We start from the raw sequence: 17,944 nt of genomic DNA, 5'->3' as shown, positions 1-17,944 counted from the left end.
TATATATATATATATATATAATTACTTTCCTTGCAATATTGGGATGTAGTGTCTTCTAACAAATAGACCAAAATTCACCCAGGAAAAGTGGATCACTCTGCTTGTCACTCTTCCCCTCCCCTCTTTTTAAAAAATTTTTATTCCATTCTTGTGTTTCATTTTGGCTTCGTTTGTTTTTCTGTGGTGGCTTCCAACAATTCTGGATTTTTCTAGGGTGCATCTTGCTTGGGCTGTGGCTGGTATTTTGGACTCTGTTCATTCGTTCACCCATCGTTCTCTGGACAGAATGACTAGAAGGAGAAACTCACACACACACACAAAAAGAATCAGAGATAGTGTTCTCTGCCACAGAGCTAATTGGTATGGATATAAATAAGATGTCAGAGATAGAATTCAAGATAGCAATAATAAAGTTAATAGCTAGGCTTGAGAAAAGCATAAGTGACAATATAGAATCTCTAAGGGTAGAAATGAGATCTAATCAGGCCGAACTTAAAGATGCTATGAATGAGATGTGGTCTAAATTGGATGCTTTAACAGCTAGGGTCAATGAGTCAGAATAGAGAATAAATGATCTGGAGGATAACATGATGGAAACGAAGGAAGTTGAAAACAGAGATAGACAACTAATGGCCCATAAAAAAGGCTTGGAGAGATTAATGATGACATGAAACATTCCAAATTCAGAATTATTCAGATCCCTGAGTGGTTGGAGAGAAAGAGAGGGCTAGAAGGTATATTTGAGCAAATCATGGCTGAGAACTTCCATAATGCGGGAAAGGAAAGAAGCATTCATGTCCAAGAGGCAGAGAAGAACCCTCCCAAAATCAATAAAAAAAAAAACCAGATCAACACCCGGACATACAATAGTGAGGCTTGCAATTCTTAGAGCCAAGGAAACTATCCTGAGAGCAGCTAGGGAGACGAGGTTCCATACTTATGGAGGGAGGAACATCAGAATAACATCGGACCTATCCACAGAAACCTGGCTAGCCAGAAAGGGCTGGCAAAACATATTCAGGGTACTAAATGAAAAGAACATGTAGCCAAGAATACTTTATCCAGCAAGGCTGTCATTCAGAATGGTTGGAGATAAAGACCTTCCAGGACAGGCAGAAACTGAAAGAATATGTGACCACCAAGCCAGCCCTGCAAGAAATTTTAAGGGGGATTCTGTAAGCGAAGAGAGACCCCAAGAATAACATAGACCAGAAAGTAACAGAGGCAATCTACAGAAACAGGGACTTTACAGGCAATAAAATGACACTAAATTAATACCTTTCAATAGTTACTTCCAGTGTGAATGGGCTGAATGCTCCCATCAAAAGGCACAGGGTTTCAGATTGGATAAAAAAGAAGGACCCCATTCATTTGCTGCCTAGAAGAGACTAATTTTAACGTAAACATACCTTCACATTGAAAGTGAGGGGATGGAGAACCATTTACCACGCTAATGGACCTCAAAAGAAAGCTGGGGTAGCAATCCTCATATCAGACAGTTAGATTTTAAAGCAAAGACTGAAGTGAGAGATGTAGAGGGACACTATATCATACTTAAAGGGTCTATCCAACAAGAACTAACAATTGTAAATATCCATGCCCTTAACGTAGGAGCAGCCAATCGTATAAACCAATTAATAACCAAAATAAAGAAACATATTGATAAAAATACATTAATAGTAGGAGACGTCAACACTCTACTCACAGCAATGGACAGATCATCTAAGCAGAAGATCAACAAAGAAACAAGAGCTTTGAGGGACACATTGGACCAGATGGAGTTCGTAGATACATGCAGAACATTCCATCCTAAAACAACAGAATACTCATTCTTCTCAAGTGCATATGGAATTTTCTCCAGAATAGATCACATACTGTGTCACAAATCAGGTCCCAACCAATATCAAAATATTGAGATTAGTACCCACATTATTCCAGACCACAATATTTTGAAACTGGAAGTAATCACAAGAAGAAATTTGGAAGGAACTCAAACACTTGGTGGTTAAAGAGCATCCTGCCAATGAATGAATGGGTCAACCAGGAAATTAAAGAACTTAAACAATTCATTTAAACCAATGAAAATATAAGCACATCATTTCAAAACCTATGGAATACTGCAAATGCAGTCCTAAGACGAAAGTATGTACCCATCCAAGCCTCTCTCAAAAAATCAGAAAAATCAAATGCACAAGCTAACCTTACATCTAAAGGGCCTGGGGAAAGAAGAGCAAATAAAGCCTAAACCAAGCAGAATAAGAGAAATAATAAAAAAAAATAAAGAAGAAATCAATGAAATATAAACTACAGGAACAGTAGAACAGATCAATGAAACTAGAAGCTGGTTCTGTGAAAGAACCTCTGGACAGACTTATCCAAAAGAAAAGAAAAAGGACACAAATTAATAAAATCATGAATGAAAGGGGAGAGATCACGACTAATGCCAAGGAAATAGAGACAATTGTTAGAACTTAAAAAGAGCAGGTATATGCCAACAAAGTAGGCAATCTGGAAGAAATGGATGCATTCCTGGAAAGTTATAAACTAGCAAGACTGAAACAGGAAGAAATAGACAATCTGAAATGACCAATAACCAGCAAGGAATTTGAAGCAGTAATAAAAAACCTTCCAAAAAGTAGAGTCCAGGGCCAGAGGGCCTCCCAGGGGAATTTTACCAAACATTTAAAGAAGAAATAATACCTATTCTACTGAAGTGGTTTCAAATAATAGAAATGGAAGGAAAACTTCCAAACTCATTCTATGTGGCCAGCATTATCCTGACCCAAAACCAGACAAAGACCCCATCAAAAAGGAGAATTACAGAACAATATCCCTGATGAACATGGATGCCAAAATACTCAACAAGATACTAGCCAAGAGTATCCAACAGTACATTTACAGGATTATTCACTATGGCCAGGTGGGATTTATTCCTAGGATGCAAGGGTGGTACTACATTCGCAAATCAATCAACATGATAGAGCACATTAATAAAAGACAAGAAACATATGATCCTCTCAATTGATACAGAAAAAGCATTTGACAAAATAAACATCCTTTCTTGATTAAAACTCTTCAAAGTATAGGGATAGAGGGAACATACCTCAGTATCATAAAAGTCATCTACGAAAAGCCCACAGAGAATATCATTCTCAATGGGGGAAAATCTGAAAGCTTTTCCCTTAAGGTCAGGAATAGGACAGGGATGTCCATTCTTACCATTGTTGTTCAACAGAGTACTAGAAGTCCTAGTTTCAGCAATCAGACAACAGAAAGAAATAAAAGGCATTCAAATTTGCAATGAAGTCAAACTCTCCCTTTTCACAGATGACATGATACTTTACATGGAAAAACCAAAAAACTCCACCCTCAAATTACTAGAACTCATACAGCAATTCAGCAACGTGGGAGGATACAAAATCAATGCATAGAAGTCAGTTGCATTTCTATAGACTAACAATGTAACTGAAGAAAGAGAAATTAAGGAATCAATTCCATTTACAACAGCTCCAAAAACCATAAGATACCTAGGAATAAACCTAACCAAAGAGGTAAAGGATCTCTACTCTAGAAATTACAGGACACTTATGAAACAAATCAAGGAAGACACAAAGAGAGAGAAAAACATTCCATGCTCATGGATTGGAAGAATACACATCGTCAAAATGTCTATGCTTCCCAGAGCAATTTACACTTTCAGTGCAATCCGTATCAAAATACCACTGACGTTTTTCACAGAGCTGGAAGAAACGATCCTAAAATTTTTATGGAACCAGCAAAAATCCTAAATTTCCAGCGGAATGTTGAAAAAGAAAACCAAAGCTGGGGGCATCACAATGCCTGTCTTCAAGCTATATTACAAAGCTGTAGTCATCAGGACAGCATGGTATTGGCACAAAAACAGACACATAGATCAATGGAATAGAATGGAGACCCCAGAAGAGGACCTCAACTCTGTGGTAAACTAATCCTTGACAAAGCAGTAAAGAATATCCAATGGAAAAAGACATTCTCTTCAATAAATGGCGCTGGGAAAATTGGACAGCCACATGCAGAAGAATGAAACTGGACCATTCTCTTACACCATACACAAAGATAAACTCAGAATGGATGAAAGACCTCAATGTGAGACAGGAATCCATCACAATCCTAGAGGAAAACACAGGCAGCAACCTCTTTGACCTCGGCCCCAGCAACTTCTTTCAAGACTCATCTCTAAAGGCAAGGGAAACAAAAGTAAAAATGAACTCTTGGGACTTCATCAAGATAAAAAGCTTCTGCACAGCAAAGGAAACAGTCAACAAAACTAAAAGGCAACCCAGGAATGGGAGAAAATACTTGCAAATGATAGTTTGGATAAAGGACTAGTATCCAAGATCTATAAAGAACTTGTCAAACTCAACACCCAACAAACAAACAATCCAGTCAAGAAATGGGCAGAAGACATGAACAGCACTTCTCCAAAGAATACATCCAAATGGCTAACAGATACATGAAGAAATGCCCCACATCACTTGGCATCAGGGAAATAAAATCAAAACCCCAATGAGATACCACCTTACACCAGTTAGAATGGCAAAAATTAACATGACAGGAAACAACAAATGTTGGCGAGGATGTGGAGAAAGGGAACCCTCTTTTACTGCTGGTGGGAATGCAAGCTGGTACAGCCACTCTGGAAATCAGTATGGAGTTTCCTCAAGACATTAAAAATAGAGCTACCCTGTGACCCAGCAATTGCACTACTAGGTATTTACACCAAAGATACAGATGTAGGGAAAAGAAGGGGTACCCAATGTTCATAGCAGGAATGCCCACAATAGCCAAACTGTGGAAGGAGCGGAGATGTCCTTCAACAGATGAATGGATAAAGAAGATGTGGTTCATATATAAACGGAGTATTACTCGGTCTTCAGGAAGGATGAATTCCTACCATTTGCATTGACATGAATGGAACTGGAGGGGATTATGCTAAATGAAATAAGTCAAGCAGAGAAAGACAATTATCATAAGGTTTCACTGGTATGTGAAATATAAGGAATACCACAGAGGACCTAGGTGAAGGGAGGGAAAACTGAATGGGAAGGAATCAGTGAGGGAGACAAACCAAACCACCGGGAAGCAAACTGAGAGTTACAGAATGGAGGGGTTTGGGGGATGGGGTAACCAGGTGATGGGTATTAAGGAGGGCATGTGATGTGATGAGCACTGGGTGTTATAAAGAATTAACGGACCATTGAACACTACATCAAAAACTATTTATGTACCATATGTTGGCTAATGGAACATAATAAAATAGATATGCAGGTGAGAATAAAATAATTATTTTTTTTAAATTTTAAAAATTGTTCACCAGGAGCTATTGGGATTTATTCCTGGGCTGCAAGGTTGTTCAATATTCACAAATGAATCGACGTGATATACCACATTAATAAAAGGATAAGAATCATATGATCATTTCAATAGATGCTGGGAAAGTATTTGACAAACTACATCCATTCACGATAAAAACTCAACAAAGTAGGTTTAGTGGGACTATAACTTCAATATAATAAATGCCATCTATGAAAGACCTACAGCTCGTATCATCTTGAATGTGGAAAAAACTGAAAGCTTTTCCTTTAGGGTCAGAAACAAGATAGGGATATCCATTTCGTCCTATTTTTAAAGGGCCCAAAGAATTAGAGGCTAATTTATGCTCATAGTGGCCCAATTCTGGGGGGGAATCCCTGAATACTGAAAAGCTCCTTAAATTTGACTTAAATTCTTCAAGGTGGAATTTTTTTTTATCCTGAATCTGCTTTTCATTGCATATTGTGTTAAAGCTTTTTATTCCACGTGGCAAAGCCCCAGTGAAAACAGGAATAAGAGAGGTAAACAAGCATTTGGTTTACTATTTGCACAGTAGCCAACACAGTGGGAGTCTCACAGTTAGGTACCACACCTGGATGCATCTCACATTCTCCATTCTGAGTAGGCTCTTATTCAGGGAGGCCATATAACTTCAAGGTTAAAGTTAAGTGCACAACCTCTGGTGTTAGATTACCTAAATTCAAACGTCAGCCTCACCACTACTGTGTAACTGGGCTAATTTCTTATCCTCTCTGGGTCTAGTTTAGTCATCTCATTTATGGAACATAAGAAGTAGGAAGATAGGTAGGAGAAGAAAGGGAAGAAGCAAAGGTGGGGAGTTAAACAGAAGGGGGAATGAACCATGACTGACTATGGACTCTGGGAAACAAACTGAGGACTTCAGAGGGGAGGGGGTGGGGGAATGGGATAGGCTGGTGATGGGTATTAAGGAGGGCATGTATTGCTTGGTGCACTGGGTGTTATACGCAAGTAATGAATCATGGAACTTTACATCAAAAACTAGGGATGTACTGTATGGTGACTAACATAATAAAAATTATTTAAAAATTCCAAAAAAATAATAAATAAAAAAATAGAACAGAGATAGTACTTACCTCAAAAAGTTCTTGTGAAGATTGAATGAGGTAATCCTTATAAAGCATTTACAAGCTGACAGTAAATACTCAACTAAAGGTAATAGTGTTTTCCTTCGGCAACCCACATAAATTTTTATGATATCCTATTGAGGTAGAAAATAAAGCTGGTTGAAACTGGGAAAAGCTAGCTCCCTACATAAATCACTTCTCATACTCTATGCTAATAATGGTTTCTGTTTCCAACATATTACTTATGAAATAGAAGCTTCCTGGTCATTATGTTTGTGTAAAACAGTACTTCACAAACATTTAGATCACTTTGAGAATCAGTGGTCTATACTATATATATTTTACTTGGTACAATGCCTTCAACTTATCCTTATAAACTTAGTGAATACATGTTGTCCTACTCCTGCTTCTACATTTCCTTTTTCTCCCTAAAGCAGTGGTTCCTGAAGTATAGTCCCTGGACCAGTAGGATCAGTATCAGCTTCACCCGTGAACTTGTGAGAAATGCAGATTTCTGGGCTCCACCCCAGACCTACAGAATCAGAAACTCTCACTGGTGCATGTGGCATAGGAGTGTATTTTAACAATTCTCTTCCAAGTGATTCTGATGCCTGCTCAAGTTTGAAAACTATTGCTCTATCTTACTAACATCACTAACATAGTCTATAAAAAGCACATTTCATTGTATCAGTAATCCCATAATTTTCACATCTCTGGTTTTGATTTCATCTCTCCTTTTCTGTGTATATGCTTTCACTGTCCACTTCTGTTAAATTCAGTTTCTAGGTCATTCCATCTTTGAATAAATGTCTATTTCAAAACTTTTTTTTGTCTTCAGTGACAAAGACCGGCTGGTCATTAAAATAATAAAGATTAAGCTGAATCATAACCTTATTTTTCTAACCTTTCAACCTCTTATGTATCCTATAAGTCCAAGTTATAACTAGAATCTGAGCAAGGGTTGAACCAAGAGCAAATAATGATATAACTGTATTTTTTTCATGCTCATTTAATGTCTGTATCTGTAGCTATCTATCCACTTTCTTAAAAAAAAAAAAAAAGCAAAAAGCAAAACACTGACTTTTGTGTAGTTCCTTCAAATCCCACCCCAGATATTGAGGATAATGAGAACATGTCAAATCATGACTCATATTAGTCACAGAACAAACCCCTGGTTCATTTGCTTTTTTCATTTTCCTAGATATTAAGAAGATAAAGTTATTTGGAACATCTACTAAAAAACTCCCATTCTGCAGAGGATTAATACAACTGTTGATAAAATTAGTTCCATGAGCTTTTAAAGCTGGAGAATTTTAATCTATGTAATGTAAGCTACCTAAACACCACGTTCTTCACTGCTTAGTGAAAACTATTTCTCTCAACTAGGAATGACAAGATTGGGAAAGGTGAGATTCTGTTGGTCTGGAAGTTTCTTCATGACACAGAGACAAAAGAAATGAGATGAATATACTGTGCTATAGATTCCCTAAATGCTTCTGTATTCTGTTATTACATCTATGGAAGCTGAAAAAATTAGGTCTTTGATTGAGTAATTCTAGTTAGTGCTGTCAAGCTCCATTTCTCCCAGTTCACCACGCTTCATCTGTTCTTTAGGGGATGAAGTTAAACACAACTTCTTGAAAAACATTTTAATACTACTGGACAAGGCATGTCCCATTAGATGTAATCAAATATATAAAATTAACCAATCCTGGACTACAGAGAAAGAAGACTTAGATCTCATAAACCCTATCTCTTCTCCCTCAACTTTTTATTCATTCCTTCTTCAGTTGCATCCTGGAAGAGATTTTCAACACACCTCAGGCCTACATTACTGCCACAGCTTCCCCAAATACCACCAGTCAGCCCATACAGTCTAGGTTAATTTTCTTTCAAAATTCCTTTCACGTAATTCCCCTCCTCAAAAGCCTATAACGGTTTCCTATTTCTTATCACATTATATCTAAACTCTTCTACCTAACTTTAAGGCTATAATCTGGCTCCATCCTTCCATTCAACTTTATTCTGTAATATTTCCCAAACAGCAGATCCCCTCTCCCTAGGATAACTGTGAAATTCATTTACTCTTTCTTCGGGAAAAGTTGAAGAAACAAGGAAAAGAAAAACAGACACTGAAATCCCTAACAGCAAAGTTTATTTATATTTCAAGTTAAGGAATATTTTTAATCCATGCTGAGAAAACAGTAATATTCCAAACTTACAGGTTGCTATCTGATAAGGAATACAAGATGATGTTGGGAAAGGCTTTGGCATACACAACTATTAGAACCAGGCTATCAGAACACACACTATTAGAATCTTGTTATCAGAACACTTACATATAACATAATTTTATGTCACATCAAGTCCATGAACAGCTCATCTTCTAACTTCTTACTGGCTATTTTAGTAAATAGCATTCAAGGTTAAACATTAAGACTAGAGAGTAGGAAAGAAATACAGAAACGGTAAGCATCACATTTCAGAGCCTACATATACGAATACATTAACATTAATTAAGAAACAGTATTTCAAAATTTTTTGAAACAACATTTGGCAATGTTTAGCGCATGAGAAGACACTGCTTTGGTCCGTCCACCCTTTCCAGCTTTTCAAAGTGTTTTCTGGCATTGCGGATGTTGATCAGAGTAGCGGCAGAAGCTGAGGGTAGGGGTGGAGGAGACAGCCAACAGAATAAGTACAGGCAGCCAAAGTAATGTCTGACTAATAAAAACAAATAAAAGAGAGCCAACTCTCTCAACATATGTCACAGAAAACATACAGAAATAGGAGATCCCAAGTTAACCATGACTTAATTTTTCTGAATAAGTAGATTTATTCATATTCTAAATACTACATTTCCAAAATAAAATTTCAAAATCTTTTGGTTTGTTTTACTTTTAGAATAAAACCCATTATCTTATGTTGTCTTTTAATATTAACCAAAGGTAGGAAAAGTGAGTGGATCGGAGATAATTTAAACTTCTGGGAACATCCTAGAAATATTCAACTAACGAAACATTGAACATTATATTAAAAACCAATGATGTACTATACCTTGGCTAACTGAACTTATATTAAAAAAAAAGAAATACTGCTAGAACCTTTATTTCAGTGGTTATGATAGATATGGCTATTATGTCATGGAAGTACCAAATACCTCCCTTTATACCCATAACACAAAAGGGAATATGGTACTTAGGAATATACAATGACATATAAAATGGTTCAATATTTAGTAGTTCAGAACTTAGATTGATTAGTCTTTTAAAAATTTTCATATATGAAGCATAAATCATACATTTGGGTTCTCTTTCTTTAAAATCCCTAGATTTAGTAACTTCATTTTTGAAATACTGTGAAGTAAAAACAAAATACCCTAGAGTCTAAATTATTTTTAAGCTTCAAAATATAAGTCTATGAAACAAAAAAATATTTACTACTAGTACTAAAATAGCTTTTTTATTGTGGTAAATAATACATTACAAAAAAATTACCATATTAAACATTTCAAAATATACAGGTCAGTGGCATTAATTATATTCATACTGCTATACAACCATCCCCACTACAAAATGTTTTTTTATTATCTAATAAAGTACTACCTCTAGGGCAATTAGTTTAAAGAATGTGGCTTTAAACCTATGTCAGCTAAGTTTAAACTTACGAATGGATGGATCGGACATCACAACCATCACATAAGTGTTGGAGGTAAAGATGTCAATGAAAGCAGCAAAGTTAGAATTTCTGACTTCCATGCTCTGAAAAGAAGCAGCTAGTTTGCTACAGGAGAAATAAGTAAAAGAAGTAAAGAACATAAGTTAATATCAATATAAAACATTCTTACCTTTTAGGTTAAACATTTCATACCATTATACCTTGATTCACCACTTCATTAAGATAGTTAATCACTAACCCCACTTTGTTTTCCAAGGAAACTTTCATGCTAAATTTAGTATGTTTTGGAAAGTGACTTAGATAGAAAGTGAATTAGGACTTGATATTGACTGTCAAATGGGCTTAGACCCAGATCCATGTTAAAATATCATGTTACAAACGATTTCTCTAATATTTAAGAACCTTAAGTTGAAATTTTCCTATCATTGTGATTAATAACTGTATTTTTTGAACGTTAGTTATATTGAAATTCAAGAAATGATCTCATTTCTTCAAAAACAAACAAGATAATTATATTTGCATGTCATTTGCTATTTCTTCTTAAAAATGTAGGCATAAACATGCCATTAAGTCTCAGAGAGTGCTAAGGCATAAAAAGAGTAAATTTATACGTGTACTTATACCTGTCCTATTGTCTGGGCATCAAAGGTTTACCAGGATAAGAATTTTGCTGATTAAATCTTCACTAAATTATAACTTTCCACCATTCTTTCATCCTATATTCACAATGCTATGATTCAAACTGTATTTTATCAAAGGCGAGACATCATGGTTAGGCATTTCTAGAATCTATTCTGTACTATTCCTGAATCATTACCTCGCTATTTTAATTACTATAGTTTTATAGTAAATCTTATTATTTGGTAGGGTAAATACTCCTTTCTTCTTTTTCAAAATTCTCTTGGACATTTTCTGTTTATTTCTTCCTAAACAGTATCAAGTTTAGATATTTTTCACATGCTTCTTCTCTAACAGTTGAGTTTGCATTAAAGGACAATGACTTTTACCTCAGTCAATTACAGCCTCCCTTAAAGGTTAACTTTCTTTTCGATTAAATGAACATTTCTATAGAAATGCAGTCTACTTTAGTTATTTGAACCTCTCAAAAATGATAACTTCTTTCCAGACATAAAGAAATCACATAAGATTTCTTACCTGCAGCTCAGCTTAAACTGTTTAATAATGTTGCTGATTTTCTCAAATCTGTGGGCATCACGCTGCTCTTTACACTGATAGTGAGAAATCACCTACGAAAAAGAGCAATGCCTTTAAATATGCAATGTAGTCATATCACCCTCTTCTACTTACTCCTCAAGGCAGACCTCTGTCAGTCTCCTGGTCACCCTGATTTTCAGGGTAGACTTGGCACCTGGCTTAATGTCTCTTCTTTCCCGTATCATGTCAATGTTCTGCATAATTTCAACATCCCTATGGATAACCCATATAGTAGTGTTTGGTTATAATTTTATTAGAGCATTAAAGTATTATCTATTTTGGTTCAGTGTTGTTCTTCCTCACTTATTTTAATCATTAAATGTTCATCTTATTTCAATATTTCACAGCATGTTTTTGGTTAAATAAGTACAAATTAAAAAGGAAAAATATAAAATTTTTAGCTGTTCTTCACAAGGACCTAATGTATTGATTTTAATGAAGGCTATAACTTCATTGTGTAACTTTGGTATTACATTTAAAAATCGTAATTATGCAGTGAAGCAAGCCCCTGCCTGTCCCCGCCTCTTTCTTATCAGTATCCTCTCCATGCTCCTAGCTGAGTGTCCCATGGGACCTGAAGTGTTTACTTTGAAACAGTGTTCAAAGCAGGACCATAAAGCATAAAGCAGGATTTTTTCCATAGCTGCCCGGATAGGTAGCTAGTAATTATGGAATAAGACCGTGGTTCTATTTTGTTGGTTTTCAGAACTGAGGGCAGGATTAGGAGGAACGGTCAGGGGCATTCACATTGCACTGCTACAGGTCTAATTCTTAGACTGGCCGAGACACACAAGAGTGAAAATATTTGCCAAGAGTGTTTTCATTAATTAAGAATGAATGCTGGAGGTTCAAAGACGATCAGATATCATTGTAGTTTCAACTACAAATGATGCTGACTGATGATGCAGCGGCATTATAATCATGACCTGCGAGGCAGCTTCCAGGAAACCAAAGTCCTTGGGTTCCAAAGGGAATCTTTGGGTTCCAGAGGTTACAAAGCTGCAATTTAAAGGAATTGATGGAAGGGCACCACCCATCCTGGAGCCTATAGCTTAATTTGACTCAACACTGGAAACTTCACCCAGCCTGGACATGGACAGGATTGACATTGAAAGCTCTTTCCCAATTCTGTGCATGGTGGTGCATGGCTGTTCTTATTCAGTGGAGTAATTTGCCTGGTTAATTCCTATAATGAACAAAACTCTGGCATGCTAACTAGTACATGACTCCCAAGCTAGAAGCACCCAAATACATAAAGCAGTTAATAACAAACATAAAGGAACTAATCAATAATAATACAATAATAGTAGGGGATTTTATATCACACTTACATCAATGGAAAGATCATCTAAACAGAAAATCAACAAGGGAACAATGGCTTTCAAAGACATAATGTAACAGATGGATTTAATAGATATATTCAAAACATTCCATCCTAAAACAACAGAATACACATTCTTCTCAAGTGCACACAGAACAATCTCCAGAAGATATCACATATTAGCCCACAAAACAAACCTCAACAAATTCAAGAATATAGAAATCACACCATGTGTATTTTCTGACCACAATGTTATGAAACTAGAAGTCAACCACAAGAAAAAAATGGGAAAGACCACAAATACATGGAGGTTAAACAACACACTACTAAACACTGAATGAGTTAACCAAGAAATCAAAGAAAAAATTAAAAAGTACATGGAAACAAATGAAAATGAAAACACAATGGTCCAGATCCTCTGGGATGCAGCAAAACCAGTTCTAAGAGGGAAGTTTATAGCATTACAAGCCTACCTCAAGAAGCAAGAAAAATCTCAAATAAACAAGCTAACCCTACACCTAAAGGAGGTATAAAAAGAACAACGAAACAAAACCTAAGCCAGCAGAAGGAAGGAAAAAATAAAAATTAGAGCAGAAATAAATGATAAAGACATATAAAAAACAACAGAACAGATCAATGAAACCAGTAGCTGGTTCTTTGAGAAAGTTAATAAAATTGATAAACCTTTAAGCCAGACTTCTCACGAAAAAAAGAGAAAGGACCAAAATAAATAAAATCATAAATGAAAGAGGAGAAATAACAACCAACCATACAATCATAAAAGAGTATTATGAAATATGCCAACAAATTGGACAACGTAGAAGAAATGGATAAATTCCTAGAAACGTATAAACTACCAAAACTGAAACAGGAAGAAATAGAAACCTTGAACAGCCTGATAACCAGGAAAGAAATGGAATCAGAAATAAAAAATCTCCCAATAAACAAAAGTCCAGGGCCAGATGGCTTCACTGGCAAATCCCTCTAAACAAGTACCTCTAAAATTCCTCTAAAAAATTACCTTAGGTGAATTCCACTGAACATTTAAAGAAAAGTTAATGCCTATGTTCATAGTATTCCAAAAAATAGAAAAAGAAGAAAAACTTCTAAATTCATTCTATGAGGCCAGTATTACCCTGATAGCAAAACCATATAAAGACATCAATACAAAAGAGAACTACAGGTCAATATCCCTGATGAACATAGATGTAAAAATTGCCAACTAAATACCAGCAAACCGAATTCAACAATACATTAAAAAAATCATTCAGCAGCCTATAGGCTGGTGATGGGTATTAAGGAGGGCACGTATTGCATGGTGCACTGGGTGTTATACGCAAGTAATGAATCATGGAACTTTACATCAAAAACTAGGGATGTACTGTATGGTGACTAATATAATAAAAAATATTATTAAATAAAAAAATCATTCACCATGATCAAATGGGATTTATTCCTGGGTTACTAGAGTAGTTCAATATTTGCAAATCAATCAAAATGATACATCACATTAATAAGAGAAAGGGTACTATATGATTATTTCAATAGATGCAGACAAAGCATTTGACAAAGTACAACGTTATTTCATTATAAAAATCTTCAACAAAGTAGATTTACAGAGAACATACCTCAACATAATAAAGGCCATACATGAAATGCTGACAGCTAACATCATCCTTAATGGGGAAAAACAGAGCTTTCTCCCTAAGGTTAGGAACAACTGGGACATGGAGGTCCACTCACACCACTTTTATTCAACATAGCACTGGAAGTCCTAGCCACAGCAATCAGACAGCAAAAAAGCGAAAAAAAGCCATCTAAATTGGTAAGGAAGACATAAAACATTGACAATTGGCAGAGGACATGACACTATATATATGGAAAACCTGAAAAACCGCACCAAAAAACTGCTAGAACTGATAAATTCATTAAAGTCGCAGGATATAAAATCAGTGTACAGAAACCTCTTGCACATCTATATACCAATAACAAAGCAGCAGAAAGATAAATTACAAAAGCAACACCATTTATAATTGCAACAAAAATATAAAGATACCTAGGAATAAACCTAGCCAAAGAGATGAAAGACTTGTACTCTGAAAACAATGAAACACTGATTAAAAAAAATTGAAGAGGACACAAAGAAATGGAAAAACACTGCATGCTCAGGGACTGGAAGAGCAAATATTGTTAAAATGTCCATACTACCCAAAGCAATCTACACGTTTAATGAAATCTCTATCAACATACCAACAATTTTTCACAGAACGAGAAGAAACAATTTTAATATTTGTATGGAACCATAAAAGACTGCGAATAGACAAAGCAATCTTGAAAAAGAAAAGCAATGCTGGTAGCATCACAATTCTGGACTTCAAGTTATATTACAAAGCTGTAGTGATCAAAACAGTATGGTAATGGCACAAAAACAGACACAGAGAGCAATAGAAGAGAACAGAATAGAACAGAATAGAAAATCCAGGAATAAATCTACAATTATATGTTCAGTTAATCTTTGATAAAGGAGGAAAAAACATATAATGGGGAAAAGATGGTCTCTTCAACAAATGATGCTGGGAAAACTGGACAGCAACATGCAAAAGAATGAAACTGAACCACTTTCATACACCATACACAAAAGGATGAAAGACCTAAATGTGAGACCTGTAACCATAAAAATCCCAGAAGAGAACACAAGCAGTAACTTCCTTGACATCAGTCATATAATCCTGTTGCTAGATATGTCTCCTGAAGCAAGGGAAATGAAAGCAAAAATAAACTACTGGGACTACATCAAAATTAAAAGCTTCTGCACAGCAAAGGAAACAATCAACAAAACTTAAAAGCAACCTATGGAATGGGAGAAGATATTTGCAAATGACATATCTGATAAAGGAATAATACCCCCCCCAAAAAAAGAATTTATATAACTTAACACCCCCAAAACTGAATAATCCAGTTAAAAAATGGGCAGAACATGAACAAACATTTCTCCAAAGACACACAGATGGGCAACAGACACATGAGAAAATGCTCAACAGCATTCATCATCAGAAAAATACAAATGACACTACAGATAAAAAACTGGTATCCAAGATCTACAAAGAACTTCTCAAACTCAATACACAAGAAACAAACAAATCGTAAAATGGGGAGAAGATATGAAGACACTTTTCCAATGAAGACATACAAATGGCTAACAGACACATGAAAAAATGTTCAAAATCATTAGCCATCAGGGAAATTCAAATCAAAACCACACTAAGATACCACCTTACGCCAGTTAGAATGGCAAAAATTGACAAGGCAAGAAACAACAATTGTTGGAGAGGATGTGGAGAAAAGGGATCCCTCCTACATTGTTGGTGGGAATGCAAGTTGGTACAGCCACTCTGGAAAACAGTGTGGAGGTCCCTTAAAAAGTTAAAAATTGAGCTACCCTATGTTCCAGCCATTGCACTACTGGGTATTACCCCAAAGATACAGACATAGTGAAGAGAAGGGCCATATGCACCCTAATGTTCATAGCAGCATTGTCCACAATAGCTAAATTGTGGAAGGAGACAAGATGCCCTTCAAGTGATGACTGGATTAAGAAGATGGGGTCCATATATGCAATGGAATATTACTCAGCCATCAAAAAGAAGGATTTCTCAACATTTGCTGCAACATGGACGGCACTGGAGGAGATAATGCTAAGTGAAATAAGTCAAGCAGAGAAAGACAATTATCATATGGTTTCACTCATCTATGGAACATAAGAACTAGGAAGATCAGTAGGAGAAGAAAGGGATAAAGAAAGGGGGGGTAATCAGAAGGGGGAATGAGGCATGAGAGACTATGGACTCTGAGAAACAAACTGAGGGCTTCAGAGGGGAGCGGGTAGGGGAATGGTATAGGCTGGTGATGGGTAGTAAGGAGGGCACGTATTGCATGGTGCACTGGGTGTTATACGCAACTAATGAATCATCGAACTTTACATCAGAAACCAGGGATGTACTGTATGGTGACTAACATAATATAATAAAAAATATAATAATAATAAAAAAGAAAATACAAATCAAAACTACAATGAGCTATCACCTCACACCTGTTAGAATGGCTAAATTGAACAACACAAGAAACAACAGGTGTTGGCGAGAACGTGGAGGAAAAAGAATTTTCTTGCACTGTTGGTGGGAATGCAAACTGGTGCAGCCACTCTGGAAAACAGCATGGAGGTTCCTCAAAAAGTTATAAACACAACTACCTTATGATCCAGGAATTGCAGCACTGGGTGTTTATCCAAATAATACAAGAACACTAATTTAAAGGGATATATACATCCACCCCTAAATTTATAGTAGCATTATTTACAATAGCTAAGATACAGAAGCAGCCCCACTGTCCATCAAAAGATGTCACACACACACACACACACACACACACACACACACACGAATACCACTCAGCCATAAAAAAGAATGAAATCTTGCCATTTGCAATGACATGGATTGAGTTGGAGAGTACTATCCTGAATGAATAAGTCAGTCAGAGAGACAAATACCATATGATTTTACTCACACGTGGAATTTAAGAAACAAACACACAAAGGGAAAAAATAAGAAAGTGAGAGTGACAAATTAAGAAACATACTTTTAATTATAGAGAACAAACTGATGGTTACTAGAGGGCAGATAGGTGGGGGGGGATGGATTCAACAGATGATAGTGGTTAAGAAGTGCAGTTGTGGTGATGAGCACAGTGTGATGTATGGAATTGTTGAATCCCTATATTGTATACCTGAAACTAATATAACACGTATGTTAACTGGAATTAAACATTTACAAAATTATAAATAAAATAAGCATAAAAACAATAATAATCTTAACTAAAGGATTCCCATCTGAGGATTTACTATTTATAAATAAACTTATTCATTATGGACACCCATGTTATCTAAAAATACTTCCCCTAACACCTTCAGATTTTAATAAAACCATGTATTTCCTACGGAATGAATAGTCAGATATAACGTTTCAAGTAGGAAGCAAAAGTGAATTGCTCTCCAGAAGAAAATTCACAGGGCAATTTACTGAAACCATGTGAAACTTTCAAAACGTAATTCCTAGACCAATGATGGAACAGGTTGCTTGCTTGACTTCAACCTCCTCAGTGAAAATGGTCCATCACAACTAATCTTGGTCTTCAAGAGAAACCAAAGCCACCTGTTACTGTTAGTGAGGAATACGGAGTTTAGATTAGATTAGGTTAACCTCTATGATCATATGTG

At 35.9% G+C, this 17,944-nt stretch overlaps 1 protein-coding gene across 8 annotated transcripts in view; it reads right to left on the bottom strand.

Moving 5' to 3' along the window:
• Window positions 1-8,596: 8,596 nt before the first annotated feature.
• RRAGB (Ras related GTP binding B) overlaps window positions 8,597-17,944 on the bottom strand; it is a 43,126-nt gene continuing 33,778 nt past the window's right edge. For all 8 annotated transcript variants that reach the window (XM_034649305.1, XM_002929553.4, XM_034649309.1 and 5 more), the window contains 3 exons: window positions 11,292-11,383; window positions 10,126-10,241; window positions 8,597-9,119 (listed from right to left, as the gene is read on the bottom strand). In XM_034649305.1, coding sequence (XP_034505196.1) covers window positions 9,022-9,119; window positions 10,126-10,241; window positions 11,292-11,383 — 306 coding nt within the window. In that variant the 3' untranslated portion in view covers window positions 8,597-9,021. The remainder of the gene's footprint in view (window positions 9,120-10,125; window positions 10,242-11,291; window positions 11,384-17,944) is intronic.

This window comes from Ailuropoda melanoleuca, chromosome X, assembly GCF_002007445.2.
Source record: "Ailuropoda melanoleuca isolate Jingjing chromosome X, ASM200744v2, whole genome shotgun sequence".
NCBI classification, from domain to species: Eukaryota; Metazoa; Chordata; class Mammalia; order Carnivora; family Ursidae; genus Ailuropoda; species Ailuropoda melanoleuca.
Note: the sequence above shows the minus strand (reverse complement) of the source record. Positions and strands in the feature narration are given on the sequence as shown.